The following is a 22,056-nucleotide window of genomic DNA, read 5'->3' as shown; positions in this document are numbered from 1 at the left end:
GTGATATTTTCTGCAGTGAGATATCTGATACAGCCACACTTGTACAGGCAGATGGATGATTAACAGATCTTTGAGACTTAAATATCAGTGCAGTGAAAAAAAAAAAAAAAAAAAAAAAAAGGATCACGTTTCAGCAGATCTATTTTAATGTGTGAAAAATAAAAGCTGCTTCCCTTTAGCTGTGGCAAACAGATCTATCATTTAATCTCAGCAAAAATGAAATATAGCAAGAACCAAGAGGTCTTTTGCCTTGAAAATCATGAATTTCCCTTCTGTTCAACTGAAGCAACCTAAAGATTAGGAAAACCCTCATCTGAACTCTGATTCACATTGTTGCTCCAGTCATCATGATTAACTTGAAATCTGGGCTGACATTACTAGAACCTCCAGCAGGTACATGGTACCTTCAAATGCCTCATGTGTTATCCCAGATTATGCTACTCAGAAAATGCCCAGCTCAGGAAAAAACCCAACATGAAGGCTGGATGTCATTTCATCCACTCCCATCCTCATTCTCCTCTGGATCTTCAGAGAGGATTAAAAAAACTCAAAAAATACCTTGCAAAGTTACAGAAACCCTGACACTCATTTCTACAGAATTTTAAAAGGAAGTCCCAAACATGAAACCAAAAACCCACATCATTATCAAAAAATCTACTCTTGTTTTCTGCATCTATGAATAATAAGAGAATAATAAGGTATTAGAGATCACATTATGTTTATGTTATGTTGACTAGAAAATAATGAGAGAATTGAAAATACATTTGCTATCAAATAGCAACATAAACATGAAGTTATGATGAGCTAAGATTGCCACTCCTGGATGATGCTCGTAATGGTTTTCCTTAGGTCCTATTAATCATGAAGGAGGAGTTTAAAATGGGAATTCAATAGAACAATTAATGAATGCAAAAAGTACAAACAAAGTCTTGCCAAATCAATAAAACAATTTGTTCACAGACACAAGCCACAAAAGCTTATCTTGACATTAAGCTCAGTTTGCTCAGATAAGGAAATAAACCAGCAGCCACAGCTCTGCGACTTGAAAGGGGGGGGGGGGAATTTGTGAAGTGTCCCAATTCACTTGTAACAGCAATTCCTTACATTATCAGGACTCTCTTACATATAGCACTGACAGTACCCATGCTCAGAGCAGAGCAGCTGACTTTGAACAGGCTGACCTTGAGCAAGCCAACGACCTCAGCAGCATGTACTTCTGGCTTATTTCACTGCAGCAGCAAAACAGCCTCACCATCTATAGAAGTCTACCGTTCCTGGCCACCACCCCTGACTATTTTAAGATATCCCAATACACTTCAGTGATGCACAGTTCAAAGTGATAGAATAACATCTGCTAGCATGTTGAAGTGTAAGTTGTTTACAGAGGCATTTTTAGCTTGATCTCACACCGTGCTTCCCAAACTGACAGAAAAATCGATTGATTAACACAGCTCTGCTTCTCATTTAAACATACCAACCCCAAAATTTAATTAATACTAAACAAGAATTTCAGGCATTGTGAAAGGAGAAAAAACCCCATGACACCCCACTCTAGATAAAGCTTCAAGTATGTGACAGCAATGGGTGAACTTAAAAGGCAGCTGCTTCCCAAGATGTCAGTTTTGCACAACTTCTCCCCTTGCTCACTGCTTTAAAGAAAAGCTGTATGAAGAGAGATGCCTATTTGTATACAGGTTTTTAAATCCTATTTTAAACACACACAAGTTGTATGCTGATCTGATATCAGGGAAGGTAATCCTCCAGTTACTCAGATGCAATAGTTGAGTTATTGAGTCATAACAACCCATCCTGCTGACAACCCCAACCTACAGAGAGAAAACATTCAACTCCCAAGATCCACTCCAGGGAGAGTCACTGTCACCCTGTGTTCTCAGGAGTGACAAGGACCACATCTAACCAAGTTAAAAAGGCCAGGGAAAAAACAAACCTCCCAGGAATTTACGGCCATGAGAATTCTTTTCCTAATTTTGAAGGAAAGGAGAACAAGAAGTCAAGCAAATTGCATAAACTAGAGGGGGGGAAAACCAGCATAAGCTGATGGTGGTTTATTCAGAAACTTAGCATGAAGCTGCAAAAGTCATAAATAAAAAGCTGTCCTGCTGTAACAGCCTCAGAGCACGCACAGAGCCCTCGCTGAGCCCAGCCCACGGGCAGTAATTAAACCACACAGCTCAACCACTTTATTCTTCTTCCAAAACCCTTTAAAACACAAGGGCCCATATCAGACCAAATTGCTCTTGGAGCTGCAGCAGGACTGACTGGGCAAGTGAAAACAGTGCTGTGACCACAGAACACAATCATTATCACTTCTCCTCTGTCCTCTCTGATCTTCATGGGAGAGCAGGGTAAGAGAAGGAGAGGGGGAAAGGCTGCTCTCATCCACCAGGAACACATCCAACAGCAGTTTTTCCATCTCTCTGAGCTCCCCTGCAACACTATTGACATTTGGCATTTTGTCTGGAACGAGCCTGTTGATTAGCAACTACCCTGAGCTGGAAGGCTGGAGGGAGGATATCACTGCCCAGCTCTGGAATGGGGTGACTGCACTGAGTGCACCTACTCACATCACTTGCTTTTCCTTATCAGTGCACTGCAGAATACCCAGGATCATATCTTACTGCTCTCACCAGTGGAACAGAAAAGCATTTCTGAGCTATGAGCATCTCTCACTAACCAGACACCTTCCATCCTGCCACATCACTGCAGTTGCCTACAGGTGCCCAGTTTAATCTGGAGATCACTTATATTGCTTCCCATGATTTGTTTTCCCAATGAATTTGGCTGTGCTAAACAACAGACCCCTGGATGCCAAAAGGAACATCCTTTTCACCATATTTTCAGTCAAGCTTCCAGCTGCACTCTACCAGCAATAGAATCTGACACAGCACAGAGGTGATGATGTTTTCTTTGGAGACAGGAGATGAAATAACCACGGAGGCAGCTACAAGGGATGATGATGAGCCACTGTTCAGCTCCCTTTGGGGCTGTGCTGCAGGAGCCTGCAATCAAGTTACACATTCACTCCTACGCCTGCAATGACTGCTGGCACATCCACAATATTGGAGGGTTTTATGAATGATGAGTTTGGTAAGGCTTACTGGAGACTCATCTTCAAAATCCCCTTAGGAAGACAACCCAAATTAAATCAATATGAAGGTGATTCCCCTTGAAAAAAAAAAAAAAAAAAAATAAAACAAAAAACAGGTGGTAATTCCCTGAAAAGTCACCTCTGAATGCAACACAGAGAAGGTCACTGCTTCCCATGGCAAGAGAAGGGAAGGAGCCTGGCTCCCTGAAGCAGATGGGCAGCACCACCCTGCCCATTGCACTCCTCTCGGAGCCTACTGCCCACTACAGACAGCCTTTTGGAAGCCTTTCTTCTCATACGTGCCTTCCCAAACGCATCTCACCTCAGGAAAGAGCAAAACAAAGGAAAATGACTTCCAGAGACAAACACCATGCCCTGGGAAAACTTTCTGCCTTCCCAGATGAGCACCAGAGACCAGACTTAGAAACAGATGTTTTGATTCTCCTCCTCCAGAGCCTGCAGTGCTTCCCATTTGGGATGCAACACTCCCCTTTCCATGATTTGGGGCACAGTTGACCAAAAGCACAGCAACACACTCCTCATACCATTTCCATAAATGATAAAAGCCTGATCACCTATGCTGCATGGAGGGTATTTTCTTTTGAAAATGTACACACTGCTTAGTTATTTACCTCCTTAGATCACTCACAAAAGGTCAGCAGTCTTAACGTGTGAGGCCAGAAGCAGAAAAGGGCTTCAAATACCAGATCTCTCTAGTCCACAGCTATTAAAATCCAGACCAGCATAAAAAGAGCATGTAAGCACAGGCACTGCCTTTCAGGGAAAAGAGCAGTGAGAATAACACCTGATCTTTAAAACAAATAAAAAAAATCATCTGTGACTTCAGACACTGTGTAGCTGGCATTTATTCACACCCATACTCAACAATTTCTAGCAATACAACCAACAGGAGCTTCCAAAAGGTAACAAAATGTCAAAATCTATTTTCCATACTTCTTTTAACCATTTTATTATTTTCTCTTTGCTTGACAAAGCTGAAACAGAAACAGGAAAATATCAAGCCATTATCACCCCATGCAGTTTCCATTTTTCTGCTAGCTTCTACCCTTTTAAAATCCACTTAGTCTCACTTGTTTAGGACCTCTCCTCATACAAAAGTACCCTAATATCTCTAACAGTCATCATCAGGTCACCCACCTCTCCTTCTGCTATAGGCTAAGGTAAGCCAGCCTATTATCCATTCACCTGGCTAAATTATGTTCCCCTCTTAAAGTCCTAATCCTCTTATTACTCATTTTTCCAACTCATTACTCACTTCCTCTTACAAATGCAAAATAGTGGCATGAGAATTCAAAATAAACACCCTAACACTGGACTTTGGGGCACTCTTCATTCTCATGATCATTAGTTCCCTATGGTCACAGGAACAAAAAAAACAGAAGTAACGATCAGACTAGAAAAAAAAACCAAAAACAAAACCCCCAAACCAACAAAAGATCCACCAAACAACAACAACCTTTTCTCTTTATTCAGTTTTGTAAAACTTGTTTCAACATGTCATATTCAAACAGGTCAAACCTGCACTATCACTCCCAGGCTTTTCTAATACCAAAAGCATTTAAGTACAGTTATATTTTATATATAACTGCTCCTTATTTGATTGACAAAAGCACAATCTCTCTTAAAACAAGATTCTTAAAATTCTCTGAAGGCCCTTCTCATTCTTCTCTAAGACTTTTCACTTCAAATTTCCCCAGCATCATCTATTTTAAAACTTTTTGAATCAAATACCTATTTTTTTATATTATTTACATTAATCTGGTGCTTCCAATGGAACAAAAAGGAAATTTTGAGGAAATACCAGGTTCCTGCAAACCAAGTTAATTTGAGTTACTCAACTGGTAGAGAGCTATGCATCCATGATGAAATCCAGCATGCTAAAAACTTGTTCAGAAGCAAAAACTTTTGTTGGAAATAACTTTGAAGTATAGTTGTTTGTTTTTTCTTCAAAATTATCCCAACCAATATTTATATATTCAAATAAAAAAAACCACCAAGTAAATGGACCCTAACCATTTTTCTTCTCTTTATGTCCTTTTGATTTTCACACATTACTGACTTAGATGCTACTTTATAGAAGGATTACAAAACTATAAAGAACAAAGAATAAGATCTACTGAAGCCTGAATATTTACAAAGCACTTAAGCACAACTTAATAACTAGGAAATTTCAGGTGCACATGCCATACGTGTCCACATCATTCAACATCATTGAGGCAACACAAGTCTATGCATCCACAAATCTTATCTTATTCTTGGGGGATGCTATTTTTGAATAAACATCCACAGGGAACCCCACTTACACACACTTGAGTGCAATACAAGCATCCAAAATGCCAAGGAGCTGCAGGCTGATCCTGCCAGCAATGGCAGAATTCTACTGAGAGCTGCAAAGCAACATCAAGCCAAGTAAAACAGAACTACAGCTACTACATTTTTATGTAGGCAACTAAAAAAGAACAGTATCTTGTCTATTGAGCCATCTGAAACAGAAGAAAAAAAAATAGCTGAGTAGTTAGTTGAGGCTGAAATACTACAATAGGACCACCCAGGCTGGCTGTGCACAGCCTCCCTCTGTCAGTTCTTGGGGAGAGAGAAGGGAAAATGGCAACAGCTCACAGGAATCTGTAATTGTAATAAATAAAAAACCCAAAACAGGTAGGGAAACATTCCCATCTTGTGTATCTGCTGGATTATGACTCTGGACAGACCAGATGAAGGCAAGACTTTTGCACTTGTCTAGAATTCCTGCCATCTTTGCAAGCCTGGCCTGATTTGTCCTGAACCACAGTATGTTAAGTAGTGCACAGCTTTTACACCAAAATGAATTCCCAAGTTACTTAATTTTTTATTCCCTCTCGTATATATTTTTGTATAATGTGGACACGCATCAATCCATAATTTAAGTTTCCCAATTTAGTTTTCTGTTGATGAACTTCGTGTAGTTTTTAAATCCTCTGCTGCAGTTTGCAATTAAGTAATAGAGAGTGCAGGTGATGAATCAGAATATTCTATGTGAGCACTGTACATGAAGCATTCTTGTTTACAAGCTACAGTCACAAAATAGATTCCTCTGGCATGAACTCCAATCACTAATTTCACCAAGCCTAGAACTGCACTGCAGAAGTTTTCATTTCCAGCAGGAATAGCTGAAGAAAATTTTAAATATTTTACGAAGTACTCATTGTTCTAGTTCACCAGTTTCTTACTGAACTGGCAGACAGGAGATGCACAGCACATACTACTGCCCATGATGCAAAGCAGAACTGAGAAAGATCTTCAATCAAGACAAGTTTAGCTTGTAAGAAAAACAAAAGGACTAAATATTGATAATTTTTACATGTCAGGCAGATTGGGTAACTATTCAAAGAAAGTTTAAAAAAATAATCAAACAAAACTATCAAAAGCATGCATCCATTTTCAGGCAAAAGTAGAATGCAACCATATACCAAAATCGCTTTAAATGCCCTTCTGGTATCACCCTAAACATTTAAGCATCCCATCACCCCCTAACTTCAGAAGTTTACTGAACTCCACAGCTGCTGAAGGCACTCAGTCAGAATGGAGTTTCTAAGAACTAGGGAAAATATTTACAAGTGCTGGAGAAAAACACAGGCATTTACATAATCTTTGGCAACAGGATATAGAAACATGGCACTTGTAGTACACTGTCCAGCTGCTTACAGGAAAAAAAAAATCCATCATGTTAGGAAGGCTGGAAAGACATCCTAAGCAAGCAAGTAGAAGAGAATTATTTTTCTTTTCCTTCTGAACAGTCACAGAGGTCTCAAAATAACAGTATGTGATGATTTCAGAGAGCAACACAAAACATATTTCCAGGAAAAGGACAACACTATCAAAACATTCAAAGCAAGTATTCACATTCAAAATGGCAACCAGCTACATAATTCTCACACTCCTTGATGGTTTTATCTTTTCCAAATTATTCTCACTCGTTATCTGGAGGAGTAATTATTAAAGCCATTAAGAAATGCTAAAACCTTGTTCCACAACAGGTAAAAAAACCAAAATAAAAGACACCCACCTGTAATACCGAGATTGTAAATAAGTGGAACAAATAGTCTTTGATACATGGCTGGCAGACCCAAAGTCTATGACTTTGACCCGGTAAGGCTGCCGAACAGGATCCACCAACATAATGTTCTCTGGTTTGAGGTCAGCATGGATTAAACCCAGACTTTTCAGTTTTTTCAGTGCAGTGGCCACCTGTTGCAGAATAGGCCTTATTACTTTCAGTTGCAGAGGGCTGAACTTGTTTTGTTTCAGGAAGTCGTAGAGATTCTGTTCCAACATCTCAAACACCAGGCACGTGTGGTTGCGATGCTGGAAGCACTCGTAGGCTCTCACAAAGTTAAACTCATCGGCGTTCTCGGTGCTCAGCCTGGCCAAGATGCTCACCTCGATCTGCCCCTGCCGCACGTACGAGGGATGGTTCTTCAGGATTTTGATGGCCACGATCTCGTTCGTCCCCCTTTTCCAGCACTTCACCACTTGCCCAAAGGTGCCTCTTCCCAGGAAATCCAGGACCTCGTAGGTGTTTTTCACCGAGCACAGCACCTCGTGCTGCACCAGCTGGTAATCCCCGTCCCCGCTGCTGCCCTGCTTGGAAGCCACCACTGCCAGCGGGTTGCCCACGCTGCCCTGCAGCATGGAGGGCAGGATGGAGAGCTCATCCACGATCTGCATGCTGCTGCTCTGGTTCTCCAGCTCCTCGCTCTTACGCTTCAACCCGCATCTCTGCGCTCCTTCCAGGATCTCCGAGCGGCTCCCGGCCCCGGGGGCCTCCAGCTCAGCCTTGCTAGCACCTGCAGGGGTTTTCAAAGCAACAGCATTTGACTGCGACCAAAAGCTCTGTCCTCGAGGTCTGTCCAATGGGTTTTTAGTCTGAAAGAAAGTACTAACCCTGTGGGGAGAAATCCCAAAGTTTTGACCATTCACGTAGATTTGCGGGTAGGTTCTTTCGTGGTACACGCAACTGCTTGGTTCTAGTTTGAGTTTCTTCACACTACAAAAGGCACTTGACTGGGTTTGATAAACATATGGTGGATAGACCAAGACTTGTGAGGCCATACCTACAGGGGGAAGAGAAAAAGAAAAAAGAAGTGAAAATTATGCACGTTTTCAAGCTTTCCAGAAGCTGCTACTTTGAAAACAAAAAATCAGGACACAATTATGCTCTCCAAATGAGCTGGTCTAAAGTTGTTTTCTGTTTAGTTTCTTGTGGCCAGAACATGGTCCTCACACTTCACCAGTGCCCACAGGAAGTCTTTTGCAGCAGCAGGTCACTGCAGTTAAGTGCTTTAGCTGGGTTGCACAGGACTGAGACAGGCTGCAGCAGAGCACTACAGCTCATTTTTCAAGCAGGGCTCCTACCTTTGTGCTGTTAAACTCAACTTTCATTTAAAACCTCCCACCATTTCTACACACAAAAGTAGCACAGCGTTCTAAAAAACCAATTCAAATGTTTAGCAATGAAGACATAACTCATAAGATCTTAATTGTGAGTCAATGCTACCTGTTACACAAGGTATCCAACCTATTCCTTGTAAACACCACCAGGCTTCCAAGAACAGACAAATGTCACAACTGCCACAGCTCAAAGAATTTCACTGGGATGAAAATGAAAGTGATCAAGCCATGTGATGGGGCCCAAAATAGCTTAGGGAGCATGGGTATGTACACATAAACAACGACAAGGTTCCAGTAACTTACTATGTACAGTAACCCAATCCATTCACCAAAGGCAGGTGCCCTCCCTGAGCCTCACTGCAGAAATTGGTGTTCCAGTGACAGTCAGGGAGGTAAAGGCACTGAGTTTATCTTCCAGGTGTCCTCTATGACCCAGTGTCCCCTCCCAGACCTGTCAAATACCAGCCTGAAACTTGTCTGTCATGTAGGTAAGGTAAATACTAAGAAAAAGGCTCTGGATGGACCCCAGTGTAACTACAGACTGGTATAAACCATAACTTCCCTGGAACCTTGATCAGCTCCAAGAGACAAATTCAAGACCAATAATACCTTAATTAGATCACTTAATCATACCAAGCACATGAAAATTCTGGTAATAGGCATTTAAATTGCTGATGAGTCACATAAAACTTGAGCTAGACATTGCAGTGACTGTGATCAAATGAAAACTAACCAAAAGCACAGCATAATTATTCTGAAGCTGTGATTTGATTTATGCAAATGAACATTTCGATATCTTAAGAGCAATTAAAATAATCATACCAACACCTCAGTTTAGAATCCTCTAATGGGTTTTGTCCCAGCTGCAGAGAAAAACTTCAAAGCTCTCTCCTTCCCAAAGGTGTTTTCTCAGAGCCAGAGGTGTAGAAAGCTGGAGACAGCCAGGAACCAGCCAGCAGCTGGGCTCTCCCACCACCAAACATGATGGGGCTGCCACTGGCCTCCTGCTGCACACCAAGGATTTCACACTAACTATTAACTTTAAAACACTTGGGGGAAAAAATTCCCCAAGCTCTTGACTTCTCTCCTAAATAATGTGCCTCATTACAAGGTGCATAAGCATTTACTACTGCCTTTTCATAATTGTATTTAAATACATCACTTACATTGATCACATAATTTAGATACCCAAAAATCAGTCCTCACTGACTGCCCCAAAAAACGCATATATCCATCCATATATGGAGCTTTCAGTGGCACCTGCACAGTTCAGCAAAGCCAAATCTTCTATCAGCACCTTACATTCCTCCTGTTCTGGGATGACTCAAATACCACATCTGCCAACGATACCAAAATATCAAAATTATATTTGGGAGTTTTCTTCTTAAAACCTTCTTGAGGTTTTCACTAAATACTACTCTGCTTGCTTTTTCATCACAATCCCCTTACTTTTTGACACATATGTGCATGAAACAAGTAGAATATTCAAACTAAAAAAAACATTTCCACAGCAACCCTAGCAGCTCTATTTGCTCTGGATCTGCTGTGACCTAACAGCAAAAATCCTGCTCCATTTAACTTCTGGAGAAATATTTGCCTGGGTAAGCATGACACCAAAGTTGAAGGCACTAGATGATGATTATAACTACTTTGAAAAAGCTCCACTGAAATTAAAGATGTTTTCAGAAGACAGGACATCCTCACCTGAGCCTGGCATTTAAAAACAAGTAAATTTTCTATAGCTCATGCTGCTCAAACCAATCCAGAAGGTCTGGAGGAACACAGTCCCAGCTTTCTTTCAACATTAATTTCAGCTGGATAAGAAAAACTAGACTATCATCTTTTGGGGTTAGTGTTTTTCTCACAGGCTGAGCTCCACAACCCTGAACTCTGACCACAGTAACAGCTCTGTTCACAGATAAGAAATGTTTACTGAGTTATTACAAGAACTCAAAAAAAAAAAAATTTAAAAAAAGAAGATTGAGCACTAAATAGAAGAGATAACATACCCTGGAAGATCAACCTTTGATACAATCATGACAAACTGGACTAATAAAAATTTACTCTACACAAATAAAAATGGACTTGTACAATCATCTAATTTCTTACCTTCTCCTAAACATTTCTTCATTACTCCCAACACTGTGCTTGTCTTTTTCTAAACACACACTTCTAGATGCCAATATCATTTGGGGAAGCTACAGTATCTTCACATAACCAGTGAATAAGGTGAAACAGGCACACAAAACCCTGCAGCATCCTACACCTGAGACAGCTTAAAGACCTCAGCCACACACTCAGAGTGCTCAGAAGGCATTTCAGACACTTTACCCAACTTACATGCAATGACATCTATCAGCACAGCATGGAACTATCCAATGCAACCAGCTGTTGGGGGGGCTCTGCTTTGAGAAGCTAAGTTGATAAACAGAACTGATTTCCCCCCCTATCCAGATGAAAATAAATCCCCACAGACAAAAGAGCTGCACAACAAACCTTCAAGAGAAAGGGAAAATACCACAACACCCTGGACAGAACATCACTGCTGTGTTGTAAGGGGTTTTTTGTTGGTTGGGGGTTGTGGGGGTTTTTTTGTGGTTGGGGTTGGTTTGGTATTTTGGTTCTATTTTTCTTACTGGGTTGATTTGTTTGTGGAGTTCAGAAGCTTTTTTAAGAGGTATTTGGATTGTTTTACAATCCTATGGATAGCTACACCTGAAAGAATAAAGAGTTATTGTGTTACAGGTTTTTTGTTGCCCCTTTTTTTTTTTATAAACCAGGACTCCCAGCAAAATAAAATAATGCACAGCACATTTTCACCTAGCAGAGAGTGGATCTTTCTTTTCCCCTGTCACAAAACATTTAACTGAGTGCATACTTCTTAATGAGACTGTTCCTGCTTCCTCATACAAACTGAAGCTACATCTACATTAACAAGCCCAGCAGCAGAATGAGAGGGATGTGTAAAGCCAACCAGTATAAAGAAAAATATTCTGTGCTCATTTCAGGGAGGTTACCTGAGCCTGAACACACATAAGCAACTGGTGCACATCTTACAGTTCAATTTAATCTAAAATAAAAACCACATGTGTGCCATACAAGACTCCTTGAGGATGCAAACCAAAGCAGAGTAAGCAAAAGCATCCCATCTATAACCTACCATCTCTAGAAAGGCTTCCTGCAAAGGAATGAGTCTTCTTGCTTTGAAGCAGAGAGAACTGGGAAAACTTGGCTTAATAAACATGAAACTATACAAAACATGTGACTTCTGACCAGAATTAAGACTGTGAATTCTGTGCTTCTGAAAAAAGCATGAACAAAGTAATGAAGCAAACCAATTTCAACTAAGTAAATTCATTGTTTATTCCTTTAAATAAATTAACAAACATATTTTCATCAAGTAATATCAGTGAACAGGAGGCACTTCAGTTTGTCTCCCCCAGAAACTGAGCAGCAAATGTGTCAATGTGACACACGCAGATGTGTCTCAGCAAAATGAGGCACCTCTGGTTAACACCTTGCTAATGTTCACCTAAGTGTAACAATGCTCTTTAATTCTCAAAATTGCACCTCCAGCCTTCTGGGCAGTTCTAGGCAAACTCAGAACACGACTGATTTGGCAGACTGTGACAACCTGGAGCAGCACAGGCTGTTCCAGGGCTGAGCACCATTAATAATTAACTGTACAGTGACATTTCCACATGACTGAGTGAGGGAGGTGTGTGGTAAAGGAACTGGTTAATAAATCCACTGCAGGGGAGCTCAGGAAAAACTGCCACACTGCTCCCTTAATTCCTCTGCAAAACGCAGAGCTCCTTCCTCCTGCTGTAGTAAATTCACCTAATAACAGAGTTACACTGTAACCCAAGAAAACTTGTTTTCCAACTTCTTTCTGGCCTCCATGGGTAAAAATCAGCTCCAAAACTCTCACATCTTCTCAACAGTGCAGCTTTCTAAACAGTCAGTAACTCCCAGCAAATGCACAATTTGAGCAGTGGCACTTAGGAAATGTTTTGTTTGCATTATGCATCACTTTGGAAACACTGTAGGGGTACTTACTGTCATTTTTTCCAGGTAGAACAATTGTTCTCCTTATATTAGGTGCCACCCAACTTCTCAAGTTATTTAGCAAACACAAAGCTGGTTCAGCTGCCCTCTCTTTCCACACAGATGAAAGTTTATTAGCAGTAGTAGCAGCACCTCTATGTTATTGTTTATTTTGGATACATAGCTGAACAAGCTGTACTGATACTTTCATACCCCATGACCTGTTCACCCTGAGGAATTCCCTCACTCCAGCTGTACAATTAATAACAGAACACTGACAATTGAGGTTTCATGCAATTTATAAAGGAAAACACATCCTCAGAGTGTGAAGTGCCCAGAAATACAAGCCCAGGGAGCCCCAGCCTCCAGCCACCTCCAAAGCAGCTATGAGAGCACATCAGGGACCCTCAGAAGGGACAGAGCAGGGCAGAGGAGGAAGCACCAAGGTGTTTCAGGTAACTCATGCTGTATAAATGGTTTCCCCACACACCCACAGAGGCAATTCTGGACACAAAATTCCATGCACACTCCCCCAGAGAGAACTGGGTGATGCTGATGATAACTCAAAGAAACCAACAGCCAGTTCTGGGGTAGCAAACAGTTAAATGACAAGTGAAATCTTGATAAAAACATGCATTTCAGAGCTCAGGGATTTTGGCCCATCACACACCCAGAGCATTCAGCTGAGCCAAAGTAGCCTTTGCCCCAAATGAAACCTCAGTCCTGCTCAGGTCCAGGCTGAAAGGCCAAAGGTTGGTTCCAAGCTTTAGAGTTTCAGTGGGAAGCAAATGATACAATGATCCAATTCTGTCCTTGGAGAACTTAGTTACTAACTACCAAAAAAAAAGTTACAGGGTGTGCTTAGATCTGTGCAATACTGGAGATATTTTTAATCAGACACCACAAATGTTGCACAGATAGCAGAAATTGAAAATATCAATTGGTTCAAGTGTGATACAAACCAGCCTCAATTGCATCACTGTATGGATACTTGGAAACAGAACTGACGCCATAGACTGAGCACAAACATATTTTACATAAAATATCCCAGTGAACTGCTATGACTCAATGCTGCCATAGCACCAGCAGCAGTTCTCCAGAATACAATTGCTTTATTCATATTTTTCCACGAATATCAAAAGCTAAATCTTGTGATACCAATATGACTGCAATCATAGCTGAAAAGATAAATGAAACAACACTTGAAGCATTTCTTTTTCTTCTGGGCAAGCTGCTGCTGTGCAACTGGAAAGCAACACACAAGCAGTGCAGTGCTGGCCACCAGCCCCCAGTGAGAACATGCCCTCCAAATCAGAATGTGCCACCATCAACACAAACAGCACATTTCAACCAGCCAGCCTAATCTCTTCTTTTAGAAGACTAATTCTTTGTGAACCTGGAAACAGCAGGCACACTCAAATAAAATAAAACCCCAGCAGTGGGGTTTAGGAGAGCCCACACCTTCTGCAGAGAGTAGTGCTGAAGAATCTATTCAAACTGCTGTTCCATGCAGGAGGGACCAAGGACAAGCAGACAGGCAGGACACTTTTTCATTGCCCTAAGTATTTCCTAAAGATTTTGCCACCTTCCCTAAAGCAGAAATAAAATTTGATAGAGAATGCCTGGCAGCACATCTGCATGCACATGAACGGGGTTCTACTTACACAGAGTTCATCAAGTCCTCTCAACTACTCAAGGAGGAAGAAACTCATCCAAAATTCTTTCTCCCTCTCATTAAAAAAAAGATTTTCAGCTGGACAAAAACAAACCCCAAACAAAAACAAACAAGCAACAAAATACCAAAACCAACAACAGCACCACAAAATTCCTGTTCTCCCCACAGGAGCAGCACATTAAGTCTGCAGCAGCACACACACAAAAAAACCTGTTGAGCTCATTGAGTATGACATGCAATGCAAAAATTTGCAAATCAGGCTCTCCTGTACCAAGGAGGTAAATAAAACTGTTTCCTACACATTGAGAACTACCTGCTAGTAAGTAATATTTGAGTTAAATCTCTGCCCAAATACATGGAAAAATCAATCCCTCTTCCAAGAAAACCAACAAGAATGTCATTACCAAGTGGTTACTGAGTTGTCATGACAGCACACCTAGAGCACATTCAACTTCCTCTGCAATAAAAATGCCAAGAGTAAATAAGAACTTCAGCCTTTATTTGTTTTAAAACTGATTTAACTGTAAAATAATTAAGGCATCTAATCCAACATACTTATCTGGATTGATGTTTTTCTGCTGCAGTTTTCAGATTGGTTGCCCCAGCTACACCCAGTAACAATTTGCAAACATATACAGACTGAGGTAAACACACACACACACAGAGCAAGCACATGTTTGGAAGGTATTTTTATACATACACAGACAGAAAAAAAGCTCTATGAAGTCCCAGTATTTTTCCCATAATAAAAATTTGTAATTTCAAAGTGGTTAGTGCTTTTATACAGCAGGTGTTTTTCTTTCCTTGTAAACAATAACATGAAAATAGCATTGGTTGCTTACCAAAAACAGCTGTAAAAATTGGACATGGCATATGTGGAATAGTAAAGAAAAATTAGAGGGAAAAGGTGTTTACCACTTTTTTCAGCTTTTTAAGGATGGGGAGGAAAGCAGAATTTCCTACAGGTAAAAACCAGTGCATTAGAAATCCATTCTCTCTCACAGAAGGATCAGCCTTCTGCCTCCTAATGAATCAATAACTGTAATAATCCATATTTCCCAAAGCCACCAGGACAAGAAATTTCTCCCCCTCCCCTATGCAAAGGAAATTATTGATTTAATTGCCCAGAAAGCATGTGAAAAGAAAGGCAAGATTATATGCAGCATATGACCTACTACCTGGGGGCCATAATAATGCTGATAAATGTGCATACATTTTTTCTCTGTTGTATTCCCTTCCATGTTTAATAATCTTTCCACTTGTAGGATAAATAAACTTTTACCAGCCACTCTTGTTTTAATCTTCAAAAGAATGTTTAGACACCTCCGTGGCAGAGTTTTAAAAACACATTTAGTCTCAGACAACATTTGTCACAAAGAGCTCCCAAAATATTTCTTGGGAAAACTTTGCACAATGTCCTCTTGCTGGGCTCAGAGGAAGAAGGCAACCCACAGCATCAGCACAAAAGTCATAAAGAGAAGTTATTAAAATCACTTTTTAATATCTCATTGAAGCAATCTTACTAGGCTGAACACCAACTAATTCCATGAATCACCAAATAAGTTGGTATTAAAAGTTAAGAGGAGACAAAGAGCTTTTTTTTCTCCTTTTAGGAACAAATCTGGTTCCTTCTGAAGAACTTGACAAGATCTCAAACACCAAAATTCCTATATTTAACAGATTCAAATGCTGAAAAATAAGATTATCTGAGTACCTTTTCTACCCACATACAATCCTATAAATCTTCAAAAAGAAATTGAGGGAAAAAACAAACAACACAGATTGTAGACAAGCAACCCAGTCCAATATTTAAAAACAAAAAAAAAAAGGGAAGAATTGAAAGGAGTAAAAAGTAGACTATGACCAAATTTTCTAGGAAAAACACAAGAAGGAAGATGTTGACAAGATAATGATGCACATCAACAGCTTCAGTCAAAAAGGCATCTTACAAGAAACAATTAAAAATCCTCCTGGAAATTGTCTAAATTGTGCCAACAAAAAACACAAAAGAAATGTTTATTCTATCTATATACGAAAAAGTAAATTAGTTTTGCAAAAGTAAATGAATAAAGCTTTAGAAAAAAAATGTGTAAACAATTGTAATTGTGTAAATAAGTAAAAAACTGTGTAAATATCCATAAATATTCTTTATGGATACCTGATACTAGTGGTTTCCTCAGGTACTGGTGGCTGCTTGTCCCAAGGCAAGCTTTGTGATAAAAATCTTGCCTCACCCAGCAATTTAAGTTCCTTGGAAGTTTAGTGTCCTGGTCACACAAAGAAGAGCAGAGTGGAGTGTGGTGACCCAGAGCAGCTCAACACACTCAGATCACAGGAGCATGAAACTCAACAGGGCTGGAAAAAAGCCATGGGCACCTCCAAAACCTCTTCTTTATGGGTGCTTTTGGGATTCAGGAATTTCTTGCTCAGGAGTTTTCCTTAGCATTTATTCTAAAAGAGTGGTTACTACAGCACCACATGTACCCAGCAACTGATGTTCACAAATAAAAGCAGAATTTTCATTTGGCAATAATCGACTTTTTACATTAAAAATGTTATTTGTACTTCATTTTTAACGTGGCTTAAAAAGCACTAAAAAGTTTTCTAGAACTGCTACATTATTTCATCAAGAATTAAAAGCATAAGTTTGAGATTACTGATTTAAATTAGCTTTTTTGATGGGAGTGTCCCTCCTAACATGCAAAAAGAGTCCTCTGCACATAAGAGTCCAATTACTTTATTAATAGTGGGAGTTGCTGGAGCTTTGATCATCCAAAAAGATAGGAAAATATTTCTTATATCTGTTTTGTCTTTGGATGTTTGACTGCATCTTATTTTATTGCTCTGTTTTGGAACCCAACCTTAGCATTTTCCTGTTATACCCAAATACTGGAGAACATAAGAGAGCTGGAGAAAAGTGGGGAAAAGGATCCTACTTCTTACTTACAAAAAGGAATAATTTTACAATATTTTTTCTGAAGATATAATGTAAAAAAAGACTGTACAAAAAGTTTACATAATGCTGAAACTAACAAATATGTAAAGTTAATATTAGGAGAGGTATTTTGAAATTACACTGATTCCAAGTCTCAGCATAAGAAGAAAAAAATAAAATAAAACAGAACTAAATTATTTGAGCTGACTTGCTTAAAAAACAGTTCAGTTTTTTAATTGGCTCTTCTTCCTTTTCCAAGCCCAACTGCTATAGCAGAGATTAACTCCCTTCTGTCAGGAAGTTACCCACTCTCAAAAGTGAAATGAAGGATTAAGAAGCTATATGGAAAAAAAGTGACATACCATGAAAAAAATACTACAAAACTTTACAAGTATTATCCCCAAACTGCACCTAAAATCAAGACTCACAGCAACTCCTGTCACCTTTTCTAACACTCACTACATGGAAATAAAACAACTGAAAAACTGGGGGGGAAGAACTTAGCCTGCAGAAAATATTCCATTATCAAATAAAGCCACCAACTAAAATCCACTTTCACAACTACATGTTGCTGCCCTGCTCACCTGTCACTCAAAGCTCAGGGACTCTGAAGAAAAACAAAGCCACAATTTCTCTAAAATTCTGCAAAAGAGGTAGAGGCTCTAAACTAAAACAGTCTCTAGATGGAGGTGGGGGAAGCCAAGACCAGGTAACAGGATTTTCCAGGCTTTATCCTTCATTATAGGTTATTTCAGGTTAAACAGGGGGTGTTCACTGCCTGTAGAAGTCAGAAAAGGTAACCCATTACTAACCCATATCAAAGCATCAGTTATTTTAGGCTGCTTTAAATAGAGTCACACAGTCATTTCAGGTGCACTGCACACACAGCAGTCATCTCAAACATGCTCAGTGCCCATCCTTGCTCCTTTCCCCATGTTTGGGCTTGTGCTTAACCCAGCCAGGGCTCTGAAACACAGCTTCAGATACCTAAAGTCCCATCCCATACCTACCCAAAATAATGAGATGAATAGAATAGAATAGAATAGAATAGAATAGAATAGAATAGAATAGAATAGAATAGAATAGAATAGAATAGAATAGAATAGAATAGAATAGAATAGAATAGAATAGAGCACCACCATGCTGCTTCCACATTTCTTCTTCCCTGGACCAGGGATCACCAGGCCTGCTCTACCCAACTCCTGCTTCTGTCAGTCAGAGCAATTTAATTCAGCTGCAGTGCTTCTGCAGATCAGATGAGATAATTTCATATATTCAGAAAAGTCGAGGCTGATCCAATAAAAAAAAAAAATATAAGGAGGCCCCTCTGTCCTCTCCTTTATTCCCCAAAGTTGTGTGCAGGAAGCAACACTGCCTGCAGGAATTGTTCAGCACTCTGCCACGACACCCCACACTGCAACAGCAAAATTTAGCTCCACTAAAAGCAGTTTCTCCATCTGTATTTAACATTCCTCCAAAATATATGTTCAGCCTCAAATGACAGTGCTGTTCCTGTTACCAATGCTGCTCTTCTCCCCCCTCACACACAAGAAAGCCAACTACTAAATTCCCATTGTCAAAAGAGCCTTTGTTGCCCTGATCAGCACAGTGGCAAAAGAGAAAATACAAGAAAGAGAACCTATAGAGGTAAAAAGAGAACTGTTCTAAAAGCAGGAAGTGTGCAATCCCTTGAAATAGTACACAAAGAGGGATATATACACCTAAACACATGGGCCTGGAAAAACACAGCCTGACATTCCTGCACCTTTGGATTGGGGTTTTCACAAGAATTAAGCACAGTTAATTCTGTTCCCCTACCCAACCCTTTGCCTCTGAAAGTGCTGCTCCCATTCCCTTTAACAGAGAGATGCTTTTGGAAAAAATCACCTCCAAAACAACATTTGTTTGGAAGCAACTGCTACGAATTGGAGGACACAAAGAGAAAAGCAGCTCATGCAAATTCTAGTATTTCCATCAGTTAGTTCTGTGGGATGAGTTGCAAGCTCAGTCTTCCTCCCCACACCCTGTCTTTGTCTCTGCTATCTTGTTATGCAGGAGCCGGTCTCATTTCCCTGTTTCTGTAGGTAGTTGTTTGAAAGAGAGGAGGGAGGAAACATGCAAACACAAAAAAAAAAACCAACCTGAAACAAAGAAAAAACAGAATCACCGCAGAGACCCGAGCAAATTTTCAATGAAACTTTATTCCAGCTCGTGGAATCCATCCAATTACAAACCGTCCCCAAGCCCGGCCAGCCACACACCACAATCGGAATTAGAACACCCAGCCAAATTTATCTACGGGGGAAAAAAAAAAAAAATAAAATCCTTTAGAAGCACAAGCCGTGCCACACCCTGAGGCAGCAAAGCCCCCAGGAGAAGGTGGAGGGAGTGAAAAACCCCAGCCCCGTCTGGCAGGGCTGCGAGCATCCCCCGGGTGCCGCTACCATAAAAGGTCCGCGGCAGCGCAGATAAAGCGGGATCAGTTTTCCCCCGCTTAAACCCGCCTTAACACTTCGCTCTATTTATTTGCCATCTCACCACGCCGCTCCGTAATACAGTATTGACCTATTTTCCAGGTGCTTAATTAATCTCTCGGCTGGCTTCCACACTTGTTGGGCAGTTGCTGCGTGTGTTTGAAACTTATAGAAAAGCTGGAGCGAATTAAGTCTGTTATGGAATTATTATTATGTCAGAAAGTAAGTCCTCGCAGTCCATCCCTGCTCAATCAGAGCCTAAACTTTTCGCAAACGATGTCATGGGAGGCAACACTGGGTTGAAAATAAATAATCACCGAAACATGCATTGTTATCACCAACTGTAGATTTACCTCGTCTCTCGTAGTAACATATTTTCCCACAATTTAAAGGCACCGCAATAATTGAAATAAACAAGGCGATATACAAGGAGGAAGACGCGAAAATATCAGAGCGCAACATAATTTCTGGCCAGTCAAGCCCTGGAGTCCTTAAAACTAAGTTAGCAAAAAAGGAAACAATCGCAGTTTCTGACATTTCAAGTCAGATGCAACAGTTAGTAACAAAAGTATAGCCTCAAAAGAAAGCTCTTTATTACATACGCGTAAGGACACAGTACTGACGACTGAGGGCTGGATTTAAACAAAAATAATTTTCACAAACTCATCACTATTTCCCCCCGCGTTAAACAGACGCAAACGCACCTGCCAGCTTCACAATCGACACCACGACGAATCCAGAACAAACCCCGCACGATCCCTGCCGCAACCATTACGGCGGAGCCCTCAAAAAGCAAACAATCCCCTCTGTTCCCACACAGCTCGCTCTTGGGAACTGACCAGATTTTAAAGCGTCCACTTCCCCTCCAGTTGCTGCGAGCGATAGCGGCCCCGGGCTGCATTTGCCGCGGTGTCTGCTCGGGGCTCAGCGGGCCAGGGTCGCGTCCCGCCGGCACTGAGCAGCGCCCGCGCCGGGAGGAGCGCCCGGCGCCACCCCGGACCCCCCGCGGCCCCGCCGCTCCATACAAGGCGCGGAGGAGGGCAGCGCCCGAGGGGCGGGCAAACCTCACCCTCCGGCCTGCCTCGGAGCCCGGGAACGGGAAACTTCGGGGAGGCGCCGCGGAGGGGAAGCGGCGCTGCCGGCTGCCAGCCCGGGCAGGGGGGTCGGGGCTGCGCGGAGCCCCCGCGGGCAGGGCGCGAACGCCGGCGGCGGAGGCAGCGCCGCTCAGCGCCCGCCGGGCCGGCCCCGCTCCGCCGCTCGGCGCTCACCTTCACGGGTCGGGCCGCGCTGCCGCCGCCGCCCTGGGCATGTCCGGGAGCGCTCCGGGAGGCGCCGCTCCGGCCGGGCTCAGCCGCTCAGCCCCGCCGCCGCTGCTGCTGCTGCCGCCGCCGCCGCCTCGGCCGCTGCCATCTTGTCCTGGCGGCTGCGAGGGAAGAGCCCCAGCTCAGCCCGCTCGACAGACCGGGCCTCCGCCTCATCTTCCCGGGGAGGAACCCAGCCCGCCCCCGGCCGCCGCCTCCTCCGCCTCCGCCTCCTCCCGCCTCCGCCCTGCCCGCGGCGGCCTAGCGGCGCCCGCCGCCGCCCATGGCCCCGGAGCGGCGGGCCGCGGTCGCGCCGAGCGCAGCGGAGGGGGCGCCGGCCGAGCCCCGCTCCGGCCCCCGCCCGGCCCGGCCCGCGGGGCGCAGCCTGCGGGGCGCTCCGGCCGCCCGCCCGCTCCGCCCGGCCCGGCGGCACCGGCAGCGGCAGCGCCCCCGCCCGGCCCCGCCGCGCGCCGCAGCGCGGCCCCGCTCCGCCGGCAGCGCCGGCCCGGAGCGCGCTCCCGCCCGTTCCCCGCTCCGCCGGCAGCGCCGGCCCGGAGCGCGCTCCCGCCCGTTCCCCGCTCCGCCGGCAGCGCCCGCCCGGAGCGCGCTCCCGCCCGTTCCCCGCTCCGCCGGCAGCGCCGGCCCGGAGCGCGCTCCCGCCCGTTCCCCGCTCCGCCGGCAGCGCCCGCCCGGAGCGCGCTCCCGCCCGTTCCCCGCTCCCCCTGCCCTCCGCACCCACCGGACAGCGCCTGCTGACGGTCCCCCCGCAAGTGCCGGTAGGGACAGGTAAAGATGCTCCCGCTGCTCTGCTCTCCCAGGCACAGCCCGGTGCCCCTCCGGTGCTGCCGTCCCAGTCGCCGCTCCCCGCACGGTGAGCTCTTCTCCCCGGCTCGATAGCTGCCCTAACACCATTCACACCTAACACAACGATGAGCGAACTGGTGCCCGGAGAAAGGCCCGGCTCAAAAGCCGGAGATGACAAGGTGAGAATGAGCATGGAAACTCCCGATTCATTTAGATGGATGCTCTGGCCTTGTAAGACGAAGATACTCGCCCAGCCAGCC

General features: G+C 43.0%; 1 protein-coding gene across 5 annotated transcripts in view; it reads right to left on the bottom strand.

Annotated features, from left to right (window-relative positions):
* HIPK3 (homeodomain interacting protein kinase 3) overlaps positions 1-21,170 on the bottom strand; it is a 61,284-nt gene extending 40,114 nt beyond the window's left edge. For 2 of the 5 annotated variants that reach the window (XM_079310126.1, XM_079310129.1), the window contains exons 1-2: positions 20,960-21,170; positions 7,176-8,223 (exon numbers count right to left, since the gene is read on the bottom strand). In XM_079310126.1, the coding sequence (XP_079166252.1) occupies positions 7,176-8,221 (1,046 nt within the window). In that variant the 5' untranslated portion in view covers positions 8,222-8,223; positions 20,960-21,170. Of the gene's footprint in view, positions 1-7,175; positions 8,224-20,395; positions 20,418-20,530; positions 20,649-20,959 lie in introns of those variants that run through there. The other 3 variants (XM_079310127.1, XM_079310130.1, XM_079310128.1) reach the window with 2 other exon arrangements.
* Between the last annotated feature and the right edge of the window lie 886 nt (positions 21,171-22,056).

This window comes from Erithacus rubecula, assembly GCF_903797595.1.
Source record: "Erithacus rubecula genome assembly, chromosome: 6".
NCBI classification, from domain to species: domain Eukaryota; kingdom Metazoa; phylum Chordata; class Aves; order Passeriformes; family Muscicapidae; genus Erithacus; species Erithacus rubecula.
The sequence above is the reverse complement of the archived record's forward strand: the minus strand, read 5'-3'. Positions and strand labels throughout refer to the sequence as shown.